This window comes from Tachysurus fulvidraco, chromosome 5, assembly GCF_022655615.1.
Source record: "Tachysurus fulvidraco isolate hzauxx_2018 chromosome 5, HZAU_PFXX_2.0, whole genome shotgun sequence".
NCBI classification, from domain to species: domain Eukaryota; kingdom Metazoa; phylum Chordata; class Actinopteri; order Siluriformes; family Bagridae; genus Tachysurus; species Tachysurus fulvidraco.
In genome coordinates, this window is record NC_062522.1 from 2,673,835 (window position 1) to 2,700,311 (window position 26,477).

The 26,477-nt window shown below is 45.7% G+C and overlaps 2 protein-coding genes across 7 annotated transcripts in view; one reads left to right on the top strand and one right to left on the bottom strand.

The window, feature by feature from the left end:
- The window catches only part of cnga3a (cyclic nucleotide gated channel subunit alpha 3a), a 13,605-nt gene extending 7,474 nt beyond the window's left edge, over positions 1 to 6,131 (top strand). For all 3 annotated transcript variants that reach the window (XM_027174107.2, XM_027174106.2, XM_047813536.1), the window contains 3 exons: positions 3,940 to 4,041; positions 4,127 to 4,233; positions 4,313 to 6,131. In XM_027174107.2, coding sequence (XP_027029908.2) covers positions 3,940 to 4,041; positions 4,127 to 4,233; positions 4,313 to 5,715 — 1,612 coding nt within the window. In that variant the 3' untranslated portion in view covers positions 5,716 to 6,131. The remainder of the gene's footprint in view (positions 1 to 3,939; positions 4,042 to 4,126; positions 4,234 to 4,312) is intronic.
- A 2,720-nt stretch (positions 6,132 to 8,851) lies between these two features.
- ube3a (ubiquitin protein ligase E3A) lies at positions 8,852 to 26,001 on the bottom strand. 4 transcript variants are annotated; one of them, XM_047813533.1, is made up of 11 exons: positions 25,844 to 26,001; positions 24,086 to 24,164; positions 23,363 to 23,476; positions 22,046 to 23,283; positions 21,793 to 21,937; positions 20,260 to 20,465; positions 19,663 to 19,827; positions 19,424 to 19,579; positions 19,264 to 19,337; positions 11,023 to 11,166; positions 8,852 to 10,214 (listed from the first exon to the last, which is right to left on the bottom strand). In XM_047813533.1, exons 3-11 carry the CDS (start codon positions 23,403 to 23,405, stop codon positions 10,094 to 10,096), a joined length of 2,292 nt encoding a protein of 763 aa, XP_047669489.1. In that variant the 5' UTR covers positions 23,406 to 23,476; positions 24,086 to 24,164; positions 25,844 to 26,001; the 3' UTR covers positions 8,852 to 10,093. The 4 variants fall into 4 exon arrangements, with proteins under 4 accessions (XP_047669489.1, XP_027029905.1, XP_047669490.1 ...); XM_027174104.2 differs by having other exon boundaries at positions 23,363 to 23,676; XM_047813534.1 differs by having other exon boundaries at positions 24,086 to 24,131; positions 25,844 to 25,999.
- Positions 26,002 to 26,477: the final 476 nt, after the last annotated feature.

Genomic DNA, 26,477 nt, shown 5'->3' on the forward strand with positions numbered 1-26,477 from the left:
CAGGAGTTTGAACAGTTTTAGCAGGAGGTCTCGATTAGTAACGGAGGAGTTACAGATTCGGTATAGATATTAAAATATATTTTAATTATAACTCCCAGGGCCGTGTGTTCTCAGGTCGTCTTAAACGTCTCATGTCTAAAACTAAAATTTGTCAAGCATCTTAGAACATTTTTAAACTCCACGTTCTAGTTTTAACGTTTCAGTAAAAACTCGTAGGTTAAATAATCATTTAGACTTAAAATCAAACACGGTCTTGTTTGTTAAAGAAAGAAAATAATTAGGTTCATCCTTATTGGGTTTGTCATTAATTCTAATTTTTAGTATTTTATTAAAATTTGTTCTTTTTTTATATTAATTATTATTAGTCCTAATTTGAAGACATCTGATATTTCTACACCGTAAAAAAAAAAACAACAAAAAAATGGTTTAGTTAATCCTCATTGTCGTTCCATCTTTAGTGTAAAAATAATTCACCAGCATAATTAATTAATAAATGTGTGTAATTTAGTCCTATTTTATAATCCAGCATGTATTTTAGTAAAAAAAATATAAGTTTAGATTTTAAGACTTCAATCAAATAGACTTTTCTAATTTGAAGACTTTTTATTTGATAGTTTTTGTATGTTAATTAAACATTGTGGTCTAAAACAGTCTAAAAATAAAACCATCAAAATCGTAATTAAAAAAAATCTTTTTTTTTTAAGGTTTAAGACGAGATTTTTCAGTCCAGACTTGTTTATAACTTGGTCTCACAAAACAAATTTTAATGTTAATGAAATAATTTGAAAGTAATTCACTAAACATTTTAACCAAATTGTTCGCACTGTTGATCATGTTAAAGGTCTGATTAGTTATTTTAGTCTAAATATAAGACTGTTTAAGACACGAACAATTTGTTCAGGACTTCACAAAGTATTTCAGTACAAAAAGCAGCACCTGCTACTAAAACGTCCAGAGATATAAATGTGCGTTATATTCGTTTATTAGTATATTAGAGTTCTGATATTACGGAAGCGTATTGCATTCACTTGAGGAAAAAATTTTACTCTGTTTTTCTGAATTAACGACTTAATTATCTCAGAATTATGAGATAATTTTTCATGAATAAAAATTTTTTACTCTGTTTTTCTGAATTAACGACTTAATTATCTCAGAATTATGAGAATTTTTCATGAATATTTTTTTTTTGCTGTTTTTCTGAATTAACGACTTAATTATCTCAGAATTATGAGATAACTTTTTATTCATGAATAAAAATGTTTTGCTGTTTTTCTGAATTAACGACTTAATTATCTCAGAATTATGAGAATTTTTCATGAATAAATTTTTTTTGCTGTTTTTCTGAATTAACGATTTAATTATCTCAGAATTATGAGATAATTTTTCATGAATAAAAATTTTTTACTCTGTTTTTCTGAATTAACGACTTAATTATATCAGAATTATGAGAACTTTTTATTCATGAAAAATTTTTTGCTCTGTTTTTCTGAATTAACGACTTAATTATCTCAGAATTATGAGAATTTTTCATGAATAAAATTTTTTTGCTCTGTTTTTCTGAATTAACGACTTAATTATCTCAGAATTCTGAGAATTTTTCATGAATAATTTTTTTTGCTGTTTTTCTGAATTAACGACTTAATTATCTCAGAATTATGAGATAACTTTTTATTCATGAAAATTTTTTTGCTCTGTTTTTCTGAATTAACGACTTAATTATCTCAAAACTATGAGATTTTTGTTTTGAAAAACATTTTTTTCACTCTGTTTTTATGAATTAATGAGTCAATTATCTCAGAATTATGAGAATAATCTTCATGAAAAAAAATTATTTTGCTCTGTTTTTCTGAATTAACGAGATCCCTTAAACTTGAAAGGCGGGACATGTTTACTTCCATGCAATCCACCTAATATAGAGTTCCTGGCAGGATTTTGAGGGATCTCATTAATTCAGAAAAACAGAACAATTATTATTATTTTTTTTTTATGAAAAATGATCTCATAATTCTGAGATAATTAAGTCGTTAATTCAGAAAAACAGGGTAGATTTTTTCCCTCAAGTGAATGCAATACGCTTCCGTATGATATAAATACAGTCCCAGTGTAGGACTAATGGACATTTGGAATGTGTGTGCTAGTGTTGCCCCCTACAGGAGAAATACATTAGTACACCCTGGTAGAATAGTACTTAGGTCTTTAGTGGTCCCTAGAAGAAAACATCTAAATCTGAATAAATGCAAAAAATGTCACCTTTAGCAAAAAAGATGAAACAAAGAAAGATGAGAAAAAAGATGGGGACAAGACGGAAGAGAAAAAGGATGAAAAGAAGGACGAGAAAAAAGACGGGGACAGAAAGGATGATAAGAAGGATAAGAAAGATGATAAAAAGGCAGAAGAGCCCCAGTAAGTATGAAGCAAAGCAGGTACCAGGTAAATGTACCTAGTCCAAAAACAACACCACCACCACAATTATTATTAAAATCTGCTTCGTACCTTTCACTGTTTCATCACATCCATCTGTCATATGGGTCAAATTGTATTGGTACAGTTACAGCATGGGGTGCCAATACTTTGCGCAGCACCACAGTTGCACTATAGTAAATAATTGTTTGTTTCCATAGCAACTTGTATGGTTGGCAGAGCTAATAAACTAAATTAAAGGGCTAAACAAGATAAAGGTGTTCACAAATTTATTGTGCATTTTGCTCATGAGTTTGTGTAAATCTCCATATAATTAAACATTAAGGAACTGGGCAACAAATCATTCTAACGGTCAGTGAGTTACTGTGGATTTATATGGATTCTGTTTGATTCTGTCACTTCCTACTGAAAGAGAGATTCCAACAGAATAGATATTAAAGGTGCGGTCTCCGTCGTTTGAGAAATGCTTTAGAAAACCGAGTCGGACGATAAACAAAAACAAAACAAACGTGTAGCCAATGAGCAGAAAGGGGCGTGTCTTGTCAATGTGGGCGGAGAGAGTGTTCAGTGCACGTGTGTGACATTAGCAGAAAGCGGTTTTAACATCGACATGGAGGATAAAAACAAAGAAAGAAAGAGAAGAAAGACTTACGATAAGGACAAGAAGTAGGACGTGTTAATATAGGATCAGCTTTCCAGCGCTGGAGAGAACTGAAGGAGCAGGAAGTCGGCCACATATTCACAGGTTGGAGTTTCCCGAGTCAATAACTCCTGAGCTAAACGCTGTTACTACACAAATAACACCTCTTTTCTATCGTAGTAATGTAGAGAGGCAGCTACAACCGCGTTTTGTGTAGTAACAGCGTTTAGCTCAGGAGTTATCGACTCGGGAAACTCCGACCTGTGAATATGTGGCCGACTTTACTTAAGACGCCGAGGCGCTTTTTTCCTTCTCGATAGGTGAGTAACGTTGGTTTTGCTTTGTTACACAGAACTAATATATGCCTTTGTCCTTTACATCATTATGCTTGTGTGGCATTTTTGCTTGTTTATTTATCTACAATCGTATTGTTCTTCCCTTCAGCTATGATAAAGACACGTTTCTTTCTCTTAGTCGCCCGGGTTACGTATGTACGTGTGGGCGGAGCTATCGATACAGGGGTGGGACCCGTTTGGGTTAGGGCGTGTTTGTTTTGGTGATTTTATATGTCAACATTGGCTTTAAAAGCCATAAGAGGAGGAGCATTTAGTGGGAGCTGACGAGCTGCAGTGGCTCAGCTGCAATTATTGGAGGATTTAGCGCTGCTATGTTTTGGTGTTCTTTCACAATTTAAGCAGAGTTTTGATGTTTTCAGCTCTCTGAGGTTTTTGTGGCCAAAATAAATTGTGCCGTGAACGTTTTTGGCCGTTTACGACCAATTCGAGAATGATTTGATTTCGGCTCCGACGATCATAGAATATATGAGTAAAGTGATGAAATTGTTTTAGCTCCTGCTTATTAAAGCTTTATATGTTTAGGAAAAAGCCATGGGTCATGGATCCAGCCACGGACATGTACTATCGCTGGCTGGTGATAATAGCGGGGCCGGTGTTCTACAACCTGATGATGCTCATAACAAGGTCTGATTTTGAACACGACTCGTTTAGTAAAGCTTGATTACACGTTGGTTGTGTTGGAGTTCTTACACAATTCCTATTCCTATAGAGCATGTTTCAATGAGCTTCAGGACTCGTACATGACTCTGTGGATGGTCCTGGACTACTCGTCAGATTTACTCTACTACGTGGACACGTTTGTGAGATCGAGGACAGGTAAATAAGGAGTCCTCAGAAGGATTTTCAAAATGTAATTGTTTAAGAACGAAATTTAAATATCATCTGTGATTTATAGGTTTCCTAGAGCAAGGACTTCTAGTGAAAGACAGCAAGAAGTTAATGGAGAATTACAGAAAAATGCCACAGTTTAAATACGACATCTTCTCTATGCTCCCGACCGACATTTTCATGATCAAGGTGGGATACAACAACCCCGAACTACGCTTCAACCGCCTCTTTAAAATGGCACGTCTCTTCGAGTTCTTCGATCGGACCGAGACCAGAACTAACTATCCTAATATCTTCCGTATCAGCAACCTCGTCCTCTACATCTTGATCATCATCCACTGGAACGCCTGCATCTTTTTCGCCATTTCCAAAACCATCGGCTTCGGGACGGACACGTGGGTGTATCCGAACATCAGCCATCCGGAATACGGCCGTCTGGCTCGGAAATACATCTACTGTCTGTACTGGTCCACGCTTACCCTTACCACCATTGGAGAAACCCCGCCCCCTGTCAAAGATGTTGAATACCTGTTCGTGGTCACCGACTTCCTCATCGGCGTACTGATCTTCGCTACGATCGTCGGTAACGTGGGTGCGATGATCTCCAACATGAACGCGTCACGCGCCGATTTCCAAGCCAAGATCGACTCCATTAAGCAGTACATGCAATTCCGAAAGGTCAGCAAAGATCTAGAGGCGAGAGTCATCAAGTGGTTTGATTACCTCTGGACGGAAAAGAAAACCTGCGACGAGAGGGCGGTGTTGAAGAACCTTCCGGACAAGCTTAAAGCAGAGATAGCCATTAACGTCCATCTAGACACACTGAAGAAAGTGCGCATCTTCCAGGATTGTGAAGCTGGACTGCTTATTGAACTGGTCCTAAAACTTCAGCCTCAAGTCTTCAGCCCTGGAGATTACATCTGCAAGAAGGGTGACATCGGACGAGAGATGTACATCATCAAAGAAGGAAAGCTCGCCGTGGTGGCAGACGACGGCGTCACGCAGTTTGTCGTGCTCAGCGACGGCGCGTACTTCGGTGAAATCAGCATCCTCGGGATCAAAGGAAGCAAAGCCGGGAACAGGAGAACTGCAAACATCCGCAGCGTAGGCTACTCGGACCTCTTCGCCCTCTCCAAAGACGACCTGATGGAGGCGCTGACCGAGTACCCGGAAGCCAAAAAGGCACTGGAGGAGAAGGGGAAGGCCATCTTGAGGAAGGACAACCTCCTGGACGAGGCGGCGGCCGGCGCCGGGGCCGACCCCAAAGATCTGGAGGAGAAGATCTCACGATTGGAGAGCAACCTCGATGTAATGACCATCAAGTTCGCCAGACTGCTAGCAGAATACACGTCCTACCAGAGCAGGATCAAACAGAGGCTCACCAACATGGAGAACAAAGTGAAGACACTGAGGGAGGAAGATCTCTCTGAGGTGGTCACCGACAAGAAGGAGGAGGAGAAGAAAAAATAAGCGACACTTCCGGGCGTCTTTATTCGAAGATTTGTTTATACATTTTTTGTATACAAGCGTTTTCAGTTTTATTTCTCTGTACAGACTCTAGCTCTTTAAAGCTTTTCCAAATTGTACAGCGCCGTAGATTAGATTCCTCCTTCGATACGTCCAGCGTGTGAACTTTATACAACCTGAACAACCTTCTCGTAACTTCTTTAAAGTCGCGCTCCGGTGTGTTTCAGTCTCGGACTCACACGGTTACTCCAAATAAACTCTTCGCTACGATGTGAGACGAAGCACCGACACTGGAGACTCCTTCCATAAACAGATCCAGAGTCCAGCAGCACTGTGGTGTAAATACGATGCTTCTAACCTGGACTATAAGATGTAAGAGTTAAACTCCTTTGTATAGAAATAAACTGAGGTTCATTTTATTTATTTTCTTTCTGTCTTCAGACACAGCAGGTATAGAGAATGAGGTGAGGGAGTGATGAGAGAGGAGGAAAGGAAATGAGAAGACAGGTGAGAGAGAAAAAACGAGAGGGAGGATATTTATTAGCATCAGGTTCGGTCTGGATTTGGGCACCAAATATTTTATTGTTTTGCCCAAAAGTCCTACAGTCACTCTGTTCGGAGACGGAACGACAAACCCCCTTCGGGAAAGTGTCTAATAACCGGAACTACTTTTTACTGTAATGTTGTTTAGATAAAAGTTAATGATGAATAGAATAAAAGCCCAGAAGAACAGGATTAGGAATAATATCTCTAAATGTTTATGGACCGAGATCAAACATCACCGAGACATTACATACAACTTTAAAGGTTCGTACAGAGAGAAAAAAAAACGGCATCATTTTCTTTATTCGTTTTAATGCCATAGGTTAAACACACGTGTACGTAAATTAGCAGTTTTTAGTCATGTTAAAAAGTTCCTTTAATTCTTGGTCTAATTATTTTAAAAACTCTTCAAAAATAAATGGGGATCGATGCTCAGTAGACGTTTGAGCCTTTATGCTCGAATGATCGGATTATTCGGCTGCGTCGTCGTAGTTACACTTTTTAATGTAGTTTTACTGGAAAAATTTTTTTTTACGCCGGTGCGATTTGTGACACCGTCTTTATAGAGAAACACATCGTTATAGAGAAACATCGTTAAAGAGAAGTCTGGGTCGTTAGCAGAGACGCGCTCACAACACCAGAGATGTCAATAATGTCACCACATTAAAAGCCAATAATATCATCATTTTTTTTTTACAGTCAAAATATCCAAACATTAAAGTTTGTACTAGATAAAAAACATCGCGAGAACGTTTCCTGACTATTTCACCAAGCCGTTCTACTCACGTCCTCCTGATTCGTTTCTCTGACAAACTGCTAAATGTAAGACGGCTGAAAGGAAGAGATCGTTACCTATTATTACTGTACTTAAGGTGATGCTGAGGATTATAATCCCAGCTGATCCAGATCAGGTTCTGTTCACTCAGGTACAACATACATACATACATACATCACTGCCACCTAGTGAATACATTTCAAACTGCAGCAACCACCAACCAAACCAAAAAAACAAACCAGCACCACACCGCTTTATTTATAAAACATAAACCTTATTTTTTTTTTTGTTCAGACATCTGCATGGATTCCACCAGGTTGTGCTGACGTTCCTTTAACAATGGCCTCACGGTAATTGGTGCAAATCTTTTGTTCTACTGCATCTGGAAGGTTAGATTAGATCTGTTGATTTGAAATCCAAAAAAAAATTACACCACCACCAGCAGCATGAACAGTTCTTCCTCATCATCTTCATCATCAGTCCAGTTTGGGTGATTCACTTCCCACTGAGGTTTCAGCTTCCGGTTCTTAAGAACCGAAACCGGACTGGACCGGTCTTCGGTGCTCGTTTACGATCGTTCCTCATCCCGCTGTACGAGATCTCAATAAAATCTTGTCCAAGAATTATATCATGAAAAGTCTTTGATTTGAAGACCGACCCGAGATGAAAGAACATGGCAACGTTCTGCTTACACCATCACCACAGATTCTTCAAACGAGGTCTGTCGAGTCTGTTAGCACGTTTCCCATCTCGTCATCGCCGTCATGTTTAAACTTGCCGCCCTCTTATCGGTGGGTTTCAGACGAGCGCTTCGACGGATAAACCCGAAACTTCTTACGATGACACAAACGTTAAACGGGTCTCTTCAGGTTCCGAGCAGAAAGTAAATAAGTGAAATGAGAGGAATAAGTGGTGGAGATGATGATGGTGTTTTTACAGCAGCTCTGGATGTGAAGCTCCGTTAGATCTTCATCTCTCTCGGCAGTGGAATAACTCCGTTGACACTAGAAGACGAGACGTGTAATTTGCAGTGTTTTTGTTATTGTTGTTCTGATGGTAAAAACACTAGAAGCTCGATATAAAAAGCCCGTTAATTACAAGCAGGAAATAATTCTAGGCAGGTGGAGAACCGGAAGAATCGTCCGCACGCAGGTTTACGATATGATCGAACTACGTCATACCTGATTTGCATAGAATTGAGAACATTCATTCATTCATTCATCTTCTACCGCTTATCCGAACTTCTCGGGTCACGGGGAGCCTGTGCCTATCTCAGGCGTCATCGGGCATCGAGGCAGGATACACCCTGGACGGAGTGCCAACCCATCACAGGGCACACACACACTCTCATTCACTCACACACACACACACACACACACACACTACGGACAATTTTCCAGAGATGCCAATCAACCTACCATGCATGTCTTTGGACCGGGGGAGGAAACCGGAGTACCCGGAGGAAACCCCCGAGGCACGGGGAGAACATGCAAACTCCACACACACAAGGTGGAGGTGGGAGTCGAACCCCCGACCCTGGAGGTGTGAGGCGAACGTGCTAACCACTAAGCCCAGAATTGAGAACATCTAAATTGAAAATGTCACATTGTTGATGAAAGAAGCGCTCGGCGTCGATCCTATACTTAGGAGATCAACAGATTAACACGTCCGAGTACAAGCTTCAGGTTCTCGCTGCAATGATGACGAGCGTCACGTTCTGTGGACTCGTCGTAACCACCATCTTTTTCTCTCACACAGGTTTTATTTTTAAAGTTTTTTTTATTTATTTATTTAAGAATGAATTTGAAACAATCAATTAAATGCTTTCATTCTCAATATCAAGTTCTTTAATGTGAGTGCCGTCAGCAGTGGAACAAACCACAGACACCTTTTTCATAGTTTTTTTTGGAGGAACATGGAAGGGGAAAAGAAAAAAAAAAGACAGGCAAAGAAAGCATAATTATTATTATTTCCGGTCCAGGACGTGACTAAAGTGGATCTCCGGCTGTAACCTGACGGGTTCTTCTTTGGCACGTTACGACGGCGGGACAATCTGTGCCAAAAACCCGTTAAATCCTTCGTATTCTCGTCGTACGAATAGAACGAAGCTACTAAAAAAAAAAAAAAGACATGGAAGTTGGGATTTTCATTATAGTTTTAGATTAAAATTCTGGAAAAGAAAAAAAAAAAGTGATCGTGAAACCATTTTGCATTCTTTCTTTCATCGCACTGGAGCACGAGCCCAGAGACTCTGCAGCTAAATACAGAACACTGGTGATAATAAGCAAGCAGCACACACACACACACACACACACACACACACACACACACACACACACACACCTGCTGAGACGTTTCTGCAAACATCAGCTCACTCTGTACCTCTGATTATATATATATATATATATAGCATCAGTGATGCACGGGACTGACCTGGGAAGACCTATGAACCGTGACAAGTGGCTGAGATGAGACACAAAGACATGGACAGACAGACGGACAGACAGACGGACAGACAGAACAGGGACATTCTGAATATTAATTAAGTGCACTTTCACAGTTCAACCATTGTTACAACGATAACCACGATCATCAGTTCCTCCTCCTCCTCGTCTTCTTCTTCTCCGTTCCCTTTCAGATCTCTACAGGGTTTAACGTATGCGACGACGGTCTCGGAGTTCTTTAACCTTGAACGAGTGCACCGGATAAACGAAAACGACAGGCTTGCTTTTTTTTAATCCCTTAAAATAAATAGTGCTATTTCTCAGTGCATACAAACGAAAACGAAAACAAAAACAAAAGGGAAACTTAACACTTAGATGAGAGGAACACAGAGAGGGAGAAATATAGAGTCTAGAGTCCAGTGTGGTTTTATCTACTTTAGTTAGGCACAGGCACTCGGTCACCACAACTTTCCCGTTTTAGCCCATTTCACATCCTTACACTGAAAACTTGATATCGTATGTCGTCGTCGTCGCCGTCGTCGTCGTCCGGTTCGCCTTCGACGGACGAGCTGAAAGAGTTCTGTTGTTGTTGTTTTTTGCCGCTCATGCTCCTCGCGCCTCAGAGCATGCCGAAGCCTTTGGCGTAAGTGATGGCTTTGAGGAGTCTCTCTTTAAGTTTCTCCTTGGTGGAGTATTCAGGCAGGAGCAGCACGTTAAAGCAGGTGTGAGACGTCGGTAACCTGAAGGATTTCACACACACACACACACACACACACACACACACACACACACACACACACAACGTTGGAGAAATGTTTACACACAAGCATGCAGCCAATTGTTAAAAATATGCATGCATATTTATATATACATATTTGTGTGTGTGTCTGTTGTGTGTGTTTGTTGTGTGTGTGTGTCTGTTGTGTGTGTGTGTTGTGTGTGTGTGTGTCTGTTGTGTGTGTGTGTGTGTGTGTTGTGTGTGTGTGTGTCTGTTGTGTGTGTTTGTTGTGTGTTTGTTGCGTGTGTTGTGTGTGTGTTTGTTGTGTGTGTGTGTCTGTTGTGCGTGTGTTTGTTGTGTGTGTGTGTGTTTGTTGTGTGTGTGTGTTTGTTGTCTGTGTGTGTCTGTTGCGTGTGTGTGTGTTGCGTGTGTGTGTGTTTGTTGTGTGTGTGTGTTTGTTGTGTGTGTGTGTTTGTTGTGTGTTGTGTGTGTCTGTTGCGTGTGTGTGTTGCGTGTGTGTGTCTGTTGTGCGTGTGTTTGTTGTGTGTATGTGTTTGTTGTCTGTGTGTGTGTTGCGTGTGTGTATGTTTGGTGTGTGTGTGTTTGTTTTGTGTGTGTGTGTGTTTTGTGTGTGTGTTTGTTGTGTGTGTGTGTGTGTTTTGTGTGTGAGGAGGGAAAAGAAAATAAAGAACACAAAACTCAGCACTCATGCCGTCAGTAACACCACCACTGCTTAGCCCTTATTACCCTGCTCACTGAACATGAGCACCTTTAAGCTGCTCTCTAGCGCCACCGTGGGGTTGTGACACAGACCTAGCTGCGCTCTTTACCTGTCCGAGTCTGGCCCGTTTTTGGCGATGATCATCTTCAGTTTGCCCAGACCTCCCACCGGCGCCCTGTCTGTGCCCGTGGTAAACTGCAGAAACAGCCTCTTCTGCTCCTGTCCAAACGCGTGCACCGTCTCCCAGAAGTCCCTGCGGTCACACACAACCACAGCAGCATTAATATAGGAGACGTGTGGTACAGGACGAGACCTGAAGTACAAGATATGTAGAAGACAACCTGGACAGTCTGGTCAAGGGTTAGATTGGATTAGATTTAACTTTATCGTCATTACACGTGTACAAGTACAAAGCAATGAAACGCAGTTATCCTTGTTATCATCAGATCCTGGAGGTGGAGCTTAGTACATGGGTGGGATTAGGGTGGGGGCTCAAAGGCTAAACACTCAAAGTCTAATCCGAACACCACGAGACGTAACAAACTAAACGTAAAGTTTAATCGTTTGGTAAATATTTCTATTATGAAAGGGATGTGGATGAAAAGTGTATTGGGTGGAGTTTCAGTCTTCATTTACATTATTATAATCACCTGCACATACACACACACACGTCCCACACACACACACACACACACACACACACGTCCCACACACACACGTCCCACACACGCGTCCCACACACACGCGTCCCACACACACGCGTCCCACACGTCCACGTACCCCCCCACACACACGTCCACGTACCCCCCCACACACACGTCCACGTACCCCCCCACACACACGTCCACGTACCCCCCCACACACACGTCCACGTCCCCCCCGCACACACACGCCCACGTCCCCCCCCGCACACACGTCCACGTCCCCCCCGCACACACGTCCACGTCCCCCCCGCACACACGTCCACGTCCCCCCCGCACACACACGCGGCCCCCCAGCACACACACGCGCACACACACGCGCCCCCCCCGCACACACACGCGCCCCCTCGCACACACACGCGCCCCACACACACACACACGTCTCGTCCCACACACACACACACACACACGTCCCGTCCCACACACACACACACGTCCCGTCCCACACACACACACACACGTCCCGTCCCACACACACGTCCCGTCCAACACACACACACACGTCCCGTCCCACACACACACACACGTCCCGTCCCACACACACGTCCCACCCACAAGTCCCACGTCCCACCCACACACGTCCCACGTCCCACACGTCCCACCCACACACATGTCCCACACACACACACACGTCCCACACACACAAACAAACGTCCCACACACACGTCCCACCCACACACACAAACGTCCCACACACACGTCCCACCCACACACACACGTCCCGTCCCACACACACGTCCCACCCACACACACGTCCCGTCCCACCCACACGTCCCACACACACGTCCCGTCCCACCCACACACACACGTCCCGTCCCACCCACACACGTCCCGTCCCACCCACACACACACACGTCCCGTCCCACCCACCAACCACACACGTCCCGTCCCACCCACACAACACACACAACACACGTCCCGTCCCACCCACCACACACACACCCACACACACACACGTCCCGTCCCCCACACACACACCCACACACACACACGTTCCCGTCCCACCCACCCACACACACCACACACACACGTCCCGTCCCCACCCCACCCACACACACTTCCCCGTCCAACACACCACACACAACACTTCCCGTCCAACACACACACACACACGTCCCGTCCAACACACACACACACACGTCCCGTCCAACACACACACACACACGTCCCGTCCAACACACACACACACACACGTCCCGTCCAACACACACACACACACGTCCCGTCCAACACACACACACACACGTCCCGTCCAACACACACACACACACACGTCCCGTCCAACACACACACACACACACGTCCCGTCCAACACACACACACACACACACGTCCCGTCCAACACACACACACACACACACGTCCCACACACGTCCCACACACACACACACACCACCCGACCCACACACACACACACACACACGTCCCGTCCAACACACACACACACACGTCCCGTCCAACACACACACACACACACGTCCCGTCCAACACACACACACACACACGTCCCGTCCAACACACACACACACACACGTCCCGTCCAACACACACACACACACGTCCCGTCCAACACACACACACACACACGTCCCGTCCAACACACACACACACACGTCCCGTCCAACACACACACACACACACACGTCCCGTCCAACACACACACACACGTCCCGTCCAACACACACACACACACACGTCCCGTCCAACACACACACACACACACGTCCCGTCCAACACACACACACACACACGTCCCGTCCAACACACACACACACACACGTCCCGTCCAACACACACACACACACACGTCCCGTCCAACACACACACACACACACACGTCCCGTCCAACACACACACACACACGTCCCGTCCAACACACACACACACACACGTCCCGTCCAACACACACACACACACACACGTCCCGTCCAACACACACACACACACACGTCCCGTCCAACACACACACACACACACGTCCCGTCCAACACACACACACACACGTCCCGTCAAACACACACACACACGTCCCGTCCAACACACACACACACACGTCCCGTCCAACACACACACACACACACACACACACGTCCTGTCCAACACACACACACACACACGTCCCGTCCAACACACACACACACACACACACACGTCCCGACCAACACACACACACACACGTCCCGTCCACACACACACACCACCCGTCCAACACACACACACACACACGTCCCGTCCAACACACACACACCACACGTCCCGTCCTACACACACACACACACACGTCCCGTCCAACACACACACACACACACGTCCCGTCCAACACACACACACACACACACGTCCCGTCCAACACACACACACACGTCCCGTCCAACACACACACACACACGTCCCGTCCAACACACACACACACACACGTCCCGTCCAACACACACACACACGTCCCGTCCAACACACACACACACGTCCCGTCCAACACACACACACACACACGTCCCGTCCAACACACACACACACACACGTCCCGTCCCACACACACACACACACACACACACGTCCCGTCCAACACACACACACACACACGTCCCGTCCAACACACACACACACACACACACACACCCCCCGACCAACACACACAAACACACACACACGTCCCGTCCAACACACACACACACACACACACGTCCCGTCCAACACACACACACACACGTCCCGTCCAACACACACACACACACACGTCCCGTCCAACACACACACACACACACACACACGTCCCGTCCAACACACACACACACACACACACCCCGTCCAACACACACACACACACACACGTCCCGTCCAACACACACACACACACACACACGTCCCGTCCAACACACACACACACACCCCGTCCAACACACACACACACACACACGTCCCGTCCAACACACACACACACGTCCCGTCCAACACACACACACACACACACACACGTCCCGTCCAACACACACACACACACACTACCCCTCACACACACACACACACACACACACACACCCAACGACAAACACACACAAACACACACACACGTCCCGTCCAACACACACACACACACACACACGTCCCGTCCCACACACACCACACACACACACGTCCCGTCCACACACACCACACACACACACACACGTCCCTCCACACACACACACACACCCCCCCACCAACACACACACACACACACACACGTCACGTCCAACACACACACACACACCCCGTCCAACACACACACACACACGTCCCGTCCAACACACACACACACACGTCCCGTCCAACACAACACACACACACGTCCCGTCCACACACACACACACACACACGTCCCGTCCAACACACACACACACCCCGTCCAACACACACACACACACGGCCCGTCCCACCCACCCACACACACGTCCCGTCCAACACACACACACACACGACCCGGCCAACACACACACACACACACGTCCCGTCCAACACACACACACACACCCCGGCAAACACACACACACACACACACGTCCCGGCCAACACACACCCACCACACCCCGTCCAACACACACACACACACACGTCCCGTCCAACACACACACACACACGTCCCGTCCAACACACACACACACACACGTCCCGTCCAACACACACACACACACACACACCCCGTCCAACACACACACACACACGTCCCGTCCAACACACACACACACACACACGTCCCGTCCAACACACACACACACACGTCCCGTCCAACACACACACACACACACGTCCCGTCCAACACACACACACACACACGTCCCGTCCAACACACACACACACACCCCCCGTCCAACACACACACACACACACACACACACGTCCCGTCCAACACACACACACACACACACACGTCCCGTCCAACACACACACACACGTCCAGTCCAACACACACACACACACACACGTCCTGTCCAACACACACACACACACACGTCCCGTCCAACACACACACACACACACACACACACGTCCCGTCCAACACACACACACACACACACGTCCCGTCCAACACACACACACGTCCCGTCCAACACACACACACGTCCCGTCCAACACACACACACGTCCCGTCCAACACACACACACGTCCCGTCCAACACACACACACGTCCCGTCCAACACACACACACACACACGTCCCGTCCAACACACACACACACGTCCCGTCCAACACACACACACACGTCCCGTCCAACACACACACACACGTCCCGTCCAACACACACACACACACACACACACACACACACACACGTCCCGTCCAACACACACACACACACGTCCCGTCCAACACACACACACACACACACACGTCCCGTCCAACACACACACACACGTCCCGTCCAACACACACACACACGTCCCGTCCAACACACACACACACACACGTCCCGTCCAACACACACACACACGTCCCGTCCAACACACACACACACACACGTCCCGTCCAACACACACACACACACACACACGTCCCGTCCAACACACACACACACACACACACGTCCCGTCCAACACACACACACACGTCCCGTCCAACACACACACACACACACACACACACGTCCCGTCCAACACACACACACACGTCCCGTCCCACACACACACACACACACACACACACACGACCCGTCCCACACACACACACACACGTCCCGTCCCACACACACACACACACGTCCCGTCCCACACACACGTCCCGTCCAACACACACACACACACGTCCCGTCCCACACACACACACACACGTCCCGTCCAACACACACACACACGTCCCGTCCCACACACACACACACGTCCCGTCCCACACACACACACACGTCCCGTCCCACACACACGACCCGACCCACACACACACACACCACCCGTCACACACACACACACACGTCCCGTCCCACACACACACACACACACACGTCCCGTCCCACACACACACACGTCCCGTCCCACACACACACACACACGTCCCGTCCCACACACACACACGTCCCGTCCCACACACACACACACACATGTCCCGTCCCACACACACACACACGTCCCGTCCCACACACACACACCCCGTCCCACACACACACACACACGTCCCGTCCCACACACACACACGTCCCACACACACACGTCCCGTCCCACACACACACGTCCCGTCCCACACACACACGTCCCGTCCCACACACACACGTCCCGTCCCACACACACACGTCCCGTCCCGTCCCACACACACCCACCCCACACATATACACACACAACAACAAACACACATACACCAAACGCAGACCTGCCAACCTTGGAAAAAAGTTTTGAGTAGCAACTTACTGCATCGACGCGGCGCGAGGTCAGGCACATCTGCTGGTCAGTGTTGATTAAGTTCACAAGCTCACACATCACAACGTTTTACTATATTTTTCCTTTATAAATACTGGCAGATAAAGTAAAACTTTACCTGTGTGTAAAACTTAAACTTATATATAATTATATACTCGCTTCTGTTTAGATTTGCTTCCCTCTCTGTCAGTATCCTCATCTGACATCATGTGTATTACTAACTGCAAGGCACACACACACACACACACACACACACACACACACACACACACACACACACACTCTCATGTTTTTCATAACAGGTTTCCACGCACATTTGTGTGAAAACACTTTGTACATTATTAATATGTTTTAAGGCACAAATGGCATGTAAGCAGCTTTGCATTTTACATTACTGATGTACAGAAAGTACAATAACAAAACTTGGCTGCTACTAAAATAAAGAGTAGAACGTTATGAGCGTATGTGTATAATATCTGCATAGTATTTTAATAACTCTTTATGTATTGCCATAAATTAGATGTAATGAACTAAACAGTAACTTCATATCTGACATCACACACACGTGTTAATGTTCTCAGTAATAATGCAAGACTCTAGACTTCACTCTGGTTCTGATCATATAATAACACCTCCCTCATCATCTCTACTTTCTGCTTCTATGTCCCTGCTTTTCACAAAAAAATCTGATGTCCATCAGATGTGATCAGTAACGATCGAGTCAGAATACGACTGATATTTAAAAAGTGACATTAGTTTCATCATGTTATAGCATGACCGCGTGCTATAAAAGGGACACGGACGCTCGCGGATATTGACGTCTGCGTCCTCGCGCCAGTTTGTCTTTTCCGTTAAAGTACGACGGCGATGCGTTTACAGACATGACTTACGTTTCCTATATAAATACTGGCAAATAAAGTAAAACTTGACCTGTGTGTAAAACTTAAACTCGAGGCACAACACCGGACACTTGGGCACATGCCTCAGTAAAGGAGTCTAACGACACCTGTGGTTCGGCAGGATTATTAAAATGGATGAAATTCACGATTCTGGCCATTTACCTTAGAAACGTTAAGTCCTCACTTGTAAAAAACATTCACTGTAAGAAGAAGAAGACGGACAGAGACAGATGAAAACCACATCGTTTTAACGGCTCTCAGCTTGTAGCGTTGAAGAGGTTTAAACTGGCGCTCTGATTGGTCGAGTTATTATTTGCCCAGGTTGCTGCCCAATGCGGTTACACACATAGGCGCATTGCCTGGTGCACAAATGCACAGACAGTTGGACTCAAAGGCATCAATGGTTTTTACAATGCGTATTTGGAAGTGACAGATCGTAGCAGCGTACTGTGGTGTCTAAATGTGTATCTGCTACACAAAATGCGTAAAGGTTGGCAGGTCTGACTCTCTCACACACAACAAACAGACACACACAACAAACAGACACACACACACACACAACAAACAGACACACACACACACAACAAACAGACACACACACACACAACAAACAGACACACACACACACCAAACAGACGCACACACACACACCAAACAGACGCACACACACACCAAACAGACGCACACACACACACACACACAACAAACAGACGCATACACACACACACACACACAACAAACAGACACACACAACAAACAGACGCATACACACACACCAAACAGACGCACACACAACACCACACAACACAAGACGCACACACACCACACAACAAACAGACACACACGACACACTACACCAACAGACACAACAACACACAACAAACAGACACACACACACACACCACAAACGACGCACACACCACACCAAAACAGACGCGCACGCACACACACCACACACACACACACACACAACAAAAACAGCGCATACACAACACACACCACACACCAAAACAGACACCACAACACACACAACAAACAGACACAACAAACACACACACACACACAACAAACAGACACACACACACAACAAACAGACACATACACACACACACACACACAACAAACAGACACACACAACAAACAGACGCATACACACACACAACAAACACACACACACACACAACAAACAGACACACACACACAACAAACAGACACACACACACACACAACAAACAGACACACACACACACACACACACACACACACACACACACACACACACACACACACACACAACAAACAGACACACACACGTCCCACACACACCAGAATGAGCAATCTCAGTAAAACGAAGAGTCTTTAACGTACTTAATAATGCGGCAGTCTCGGTTGTACCCGCCGTCGTATTCCGTGGTTTCTTCAAGTGCTTGAAAGTCCAGGTTCTAGAGGTGAGCAGACACAGGGTGTGTTATCCAAACATAGTGCGAGTCAGATCACATGACCGTAACCCTGTACGCCGCCGACTTACTCTGCTGCCGCATATCAGCAGCTCGATTTCCTCCGGCCGGAACAGATACTTCAGCGGGGACTCGTTAGTGACCATGTGGAAGCCTCTTCTGAAGGCCTTGAACTGTTTCTCCACACTTTTGTTCAGCATGTATTCAGCATAAAGCTCTACAAATTCCTACAGACACACAGAGAATAAAAAACTGCACTGCTGTACATTTTAATCTGTATTTCTTTCCCCGTAACGGGCGCATGACGAACCTTCCTGTTGTCGTTAGTGACCGGGATTTTCTCTCCGCCTTCCTTCAAGTCGTACATGAGAGAGTTCCCGAACAGGTCCGTCTGTGAGATCTGGAAGGTGATCATCATGTCCTCCTCCACGTTGCCTTCATACTCTAGCAGTTCCTTCAGACTCTGATAAAGAACCTGACCAAAGTGGAAGTTGTTACAGAGCTCTGATTCATCCACAGTATTAGTAGGGCTGGGCGATACGGATGAAAACTGTATCATGATATCAGTGCTTCATATCGATAATTATTGATATTTTTTATGACCCATTTAAAATAAGGACCAGGAGAAAAATCTATTAGATTTAAACCTTTTTATTTTAAACGTAACCTTCCTCTGATCAGAATCCCCTCAGTTATTAAGTCATAAATGTCGACAACCAGGAAACCTCCAATAATTATAATGTAAACATGAGTCTAAAGTCACAATGAACACTTAACGATTTTTTATCGATATCAATCACGTGTCTATCGCGATACATATCGTTATCGTTTTATCGCCCAGCCCTATTTCTCAGTTTAGAAAAAGAAGTGAATAGTGAACAGAAGAGGGAAAAAGCTAAGACGTTACCGGATGAGAATCTCCGAGGTCTCGGAAAGTTCCTTTCTTCCCCATGAGCTTCCTGTACACCACCATGGGAAAGTGCACGTCCAGAATGCAGTTGTTATAGATGGCCAGGCCCAGGACGATCCCGATTAACGTGAACTGGCCTTCGTTCTCAAACGACGAAGGGTTAAACCAGAAGAGCTTTGTGCTTTCATCGTAGGTGAACATGCCTGCAGAGAACATGAAGAGAACACCATGAGGTACGAACACGAGTTATTACTGTTTGTGTAAAGGGACACGTGCAAAGGAACACGTGCAAAGGAACGCTGTTTTCAATGTGCACGATATAAAAACCTCTTCTGAAACACAAACGTAAAGAATCTACCCACTGCTATTATCACCAGCCAGCGATAGTAAGTGTCCGTGTCTGGATCCATGACCCATGGCTTTTTCCTAAACATATAAAGCTTTAATAAGCAGCAGCTAAAACTCTGCTTAAATTGTGAAAGAACATCAAAACATAGCAGCGCTAAATCCTCCAATAATTGCAGCTGAGCCACTGCAGCTCGTCAGCTCCCACTAAATGCTCCTCCTCTTATGGCTTTTAAAGGTGGGGTCTCCGTTGTTTGAAAGCCAATGTTGACATATAAAATCACCAAAACAAACACGCCCCTAACCCAAACGAGCCCCACCCCTGTATCGATAGCTCCGCCCACACATACATACATAACCCAGGCGACTAACAGAAAGAAACGTGTCTTTATCATAGCTGAAGGGAAGAACAATACGATTGTAGATAAACAAACAAGCAAAAATGCCACACAAGCATAATGATGTAAAGGACAAAGGCATATATTAGTTCTGTGTAACAAAGCAAAACCAACGTTACTCACCTATCGAGAAGGAAAAAAGCGCCTCGGCGTCTTAAGTAAAGTCGGCCACATATTCACAGGTCGGAGTTTCCCGAGTCGATAACTCCTGAGCTAAACGCTGTTACTACACAAAACGCGGTTGTAGCTGCCTCTCTACATTACTACGATAGAAAAGAGGTGTTATTTGTGTAGTAACAGCGTTTAGCTCAGGAGTTATTGACTCGGGAAACTCCAACCTGTGAATATGTGGCCAACTTCCTGCTCCTTCAGTTCTCTCCAGCGCTGGAAAGCTGATCCTATATTAACACGTCCTACTTCTTGTCCTTATCGTAAGTCTTTCTTCTCTTCCTTTCTTTGTTTTTATCCTCCATGTCGATGTTAAAACCGCTTTCTGCTAATGTCACACATGCGCACTGAACACTCTCTCCGCCCATATCGACAAGACACGCCCCTTTCTGCTCATTGGCTACACATTAGTTTAGATTGTCGGCCCGACTCGGTTTTCCGAAGCATTTCTCACCCCACCTTTAAGACAAAATCATGCAGGTATACTGAAGACTTTTAAAAGGATAGACAGTTACTTTAAACTGTGGTCTCTGATTGGATAAATTTCAGGCATCTGCATTGTGCGCGTTTCATCTCGTTAGGCAAACTTTGAAAAAGAATTGTGTTAATTGACCAGTACCTATATCTGGATTGAAGATCTCCTCTACTACCAGCTGAAAAAACTCTTTGGAGACTCCGCCTTCATCGACGCCTTGTTCTCCTTCAAACTCCACGTATAGCTGTTTCTTTAGATCGGCCGGATTCTCCATGGCGATCATCTCCAGCTGAAATTAAACGTGAACGCTGAAGTCACGGATATCAAAAACCTCGCAGTGTCTCGATCTATTTATTATCATCACTATGTTCTTGTGAACAGCCTGTTAAGGACTCACCCTGACGAGGGCGTCATCGATGACGTGGTCTCTACGCACTTTGAGACGCAGGTACGGGTTGAGCTGTTGTCCCTGCACCAGGCTGTAGAGCGCCGTGATCCTGCGCTCGCTGTACATGCGGATGCGGTTGTCATAGTAGAGGCCCAGGTTCTTGGTGACGGCATTCAAGATAAATGGGCAGGTCATGAAGGAGAACTTGCTCTCAGTTTCTACCTTGAAAAAGGTGTAGTCTTTGTCCATTTCCAGCACGTCATTGAGAGGCTCGTTGATGAATTCATCAAAAGTGACGAGGGGGCTGCGGCAGTCTGAGACGCGTATGCCGAGCTCCGTTTCAAGCGGATCCACACGGGGACCTTTCTTGGCACGGCGCTCCTCGCCTAACAGCTCCTGAAGCGTGAGTTCACTCGATTCTGCGATGGGCTCGTCATCTTCGTCTTCACTGTGCCCGACGTCCAGGTCGCCCCCGAGGACGTTGGCGTAGTAGACCACCTTGAGACACTTGGTGGCTGCTACTACACCATCATCCTCATTCACAAGGTTATCGCTGTTGAACTCGTTGCTGATCACGGTGTACGTGATGAGCTGCTGGAAGGTCTCGACTAGTCGCCGGATGTGCTCCACACCGTGTTGTGCCCACAGTTGTGCCAGCTTGGCGAGAGCAGGAAGGGGTAGCTTGCTCATGGCCTTGCAAAACTGCGGTAGTGCCATCTCCAGGTACTCTGGGCTGTGCAGGTTGCTGTTCTCCATCACGATGATAAACACGTTGAGGTAGTCAGGATTGGCGGCATAGGCATTGTGGTAGGTAAGGTCACACTCCACATTGGGTGATAAGTACACCAGCGCGTTCAGGAAGGCCGCCTCCACTTTCTCATTGGACAGCAACCTGTCGTAAACTCTCCGCACCGCCTCGATGTCCACCGACACCTCCACTCTTTTCCTGACGTGATCACCGGACACTCCTTCACTCGAAGAGGCAGTATCCGGGTCCACTTCCATAGCGGCGGCGGCGGCACAAGCCGAGGCGGCCTCTTTCTCGTCTTCATCCTTGTCCTCGTCTTTGGCCTGCAGCGACTTTAGCTCCTCCTTGGTGTGCTGCTTGGCCTTGCGGAAGCTCTGAACCAAGCTCTCTGCGTTCGAGAACACCCTCCCGATGACACGGATCAGTGGAGAGTAGTCCTCCGTCTCACTGCAGATGGCCAGAATTTCATACACCTTCTCCTCCGTCAAGTAATTCAAATCTAAAATGTTAAGGGGGAAAAGGGAATGACAACCAAATACAAAGACAAAGAACAAACAAAAACAAGGTCTTTCATTTACCTCTAAAGTCTTCCCTGGTGGGAGGAAGGTCCTTGTGGTTCATCTTCCCGTTGCTGCAAGCTGTAAAGTTGTGAGCTCCTTTGGCACTGTTCTCCGGGAAAGCAGAACTGGCGCCTTTCTTGGAGGGATGGAGATCACACAGTTTGGCGTTATTCTTATACAGCTCCAGGGCCTTGATGGCCGCTGCATTGTTATCCATGCGCCGGAAACCTGGGGAGGAGCCACAAGCCTCATTCGTGCAGGCCTCATTTCCACAGCCCTCAGTTAACTGGTGGTAGTACCGCTCGATTAGATGTTTTGCAGCCGCTCGCTTCCTGTAGCACACATTCAAACCGGAAAGCTCTGGATTAGTACGGTTCGGATCTAAGAGTCTGTACAGTGCAATCAAACTGTTCAGGTTTTAGATCATTCCAGAACTATAAAGACAATCCAGGACCACACGAGCACGAGCGATGAGTTCACGATCAAAGCGAAGGTTTTTTACGAAGAGGACGATTACTGCAACAGACACCATGTGCCGACAGACATGCGACGTGGCTTTTGCTCGATATATTTCATGCTAGCTGCGTGCATCATTTACACTTGATTCAATGTAGAAAGACAGAAAAATGCTGCCTTTATCTTTGTAGTATCTTACTGACGAACGATAACGATGAAATATCATTCAACATGCCACACAAAAACGAGTGGAAGTAACATGAACATGGAAAGCGTGATACTTACATTAGACTTGCTTAGAGTTTCCAAAGCCGGATTCTTTCTCTGAACTCTAGAGAGAACAAAACGTGGTCAGGAAACAATCCTGTTGATGATGAGAGGATGAGTTAAACTTGGAGCATATTGAAGCGTAGAACTGTAAATACTTCAGTACACATGGCCCATGTTTTACATCACCGATGAGGTATTTTAGCCAATAATTAAAGATTCCCATCTACATGCAATAGGGCTGGGCGATAAAACGATAACGATATGTATCGCGATAGACACGTGATCGATATCGCTAAAAAAAGTGTTCGATAAAACCCTCGATATTTTTTATTCTTCGTCGGAAGAAAACGGAGGTTGCGAAGCAAGTTTGGTTGCATTAACAAAGGCACTCGCTCTCTGGTAACCTAGCAACATAGGGAGTGACACGCTAACAGCCAATCATGTAACAGTATCATGTTTGGTTGCGCCATATCGTCGTCTCGTACCGGTCTGCTGGATTCCTCTTCAGTAACCGCCGACTGATGAGCAGAAAATGAGCCGCAGCGAGCGAGAGAATTGTAAATAAAAGAGGAAAAGTCAGGTACGGCAGTTTTATGGATATTATAAATCTGACCGTAGTCACAACAATGTCATCTGCTAATTATGTAACCGTCGCCCCCGCAATTTTATTACACTTTATTAAGCATTTCTTACATTTTCTGTCATTTCTCACCTTAAATGTTAAGAGATAATAGTTAAGTGTTCATTGTGACTTTAGACTCATGTTTACATTATAATTATTGGAGGTTTCCTGGTTGTCGACATTTATGACTTAATAACTGAGGGGATTCTGATCAGAGGAAGGTTAAGTTTAAAATAAAAAGGTTTAAATCTAATAGATTGTTCTCCTGGTCCTTATTTTAAATGGGTCATAAAAAATATATTATCATATAATAATTATCGATATCGGCCGATATGAAACACTGATATCGTGATACGGTTTTCGGTCGTATCGCCCAGCCCTAGTATGCAGTCAAACCTCTGATCCTTAGGAATGAAAGCAACAGACAAAAATAAGTATATCCAAAATATATGTGTGTGTCTGTGTGTGTGTGTGTGTGTGTGTGTGTGTGTGTGTGTGTGTATGTTTGTATCTGTGTGTCTCTATCTGTGTGCGTGTGTGTGTATGTATGTATCTGTGTGTGTGTGTATCTGTGAGTGTGTGTGTGTGTGTGTGTGTATGTGTGTGTGTATGTATCTGTGTGTGTGAAGGCTGTAAGCTGAATCCCATGGAGGACACAGGGGTATGACTGTGCACAAACACTTCAACAACCGCACAGACACAAAAACCCTCCATAAAACGCTATAGCAGATGAAATATAACTCCTGAGTCCGGTCCTCATTAACGGGACAGGGACAGGGACAGGGACAGGGGCCTGCAGCTGTCAGAGCCTTTAAACGGATAAATAACTAGCGCAGATTCGGCTAGTTAGCAAACAACTAGCTAGCTTTACATATCAGCTTAAAGCAACATCTACTGTCACTAAACTCGCCCGGATTTTATCTTCGAGTCAAACACACAAACACGTCTTACTAAATATCTCTCTTTTTATTTTTGTTTGTAATCCTAACAAAGCCTCGCTGATTAGCCAACTTAGCTTAGCTTAGCCTAGCCTAGCTTAGCCTAGCCTAGCTCAGCACCCCTCCTCCCCCCTCCCGCAAAAAGAACAGCACGCTTTTACACTGCGCACATTTCTATACACAAGCACAAACGCTCCCAGTGTGACAGCTTACTTCTGCAGATGTTCTGTTCGGGGAGAATAAATCCTGTCGCTCAACATCACAATCTCCCGCAATCCGAATTCTGTTTCTGCGCTTTAACTCCAGTCCCTGAACAAAATATTCTCCGCCATCTTGTTTAGCTAAAAGCGAAACGCCAAACCGGACCGTGTCCCAGCGTGCAATGCGAAAGCTCACACCGGAAAAGCAGAGCGCTGAGAGACACGCGTCAAACGACCGCCATCTTGGACAGGGAAGGTCGTCCATTATATATCACAATCTGGTGTATTGGCCAAGTGTGGTGATGTGGACACACACAAGGAATACAGACATAAATAATACTATACTATACAGACATAAATAACACCATACTATACAATACACACATAAATAACACTATACTATACAATACAGAGACATAAATAACACCATACTATACAATACACACATAAATAACACCATACTATACAATACACACATAAAGAAACACGAGACGAGACAAGACAACACAGAAAGAACACCAGACGAGACAAGACACACAGAAAGAACACGAGACGAGGACAAGACACACAGAAAGGACACGAGGACGAGACAAGACACACAGAAAGAACACCAGACGAGCCAAGACACACAGAAAGAACACGAGACG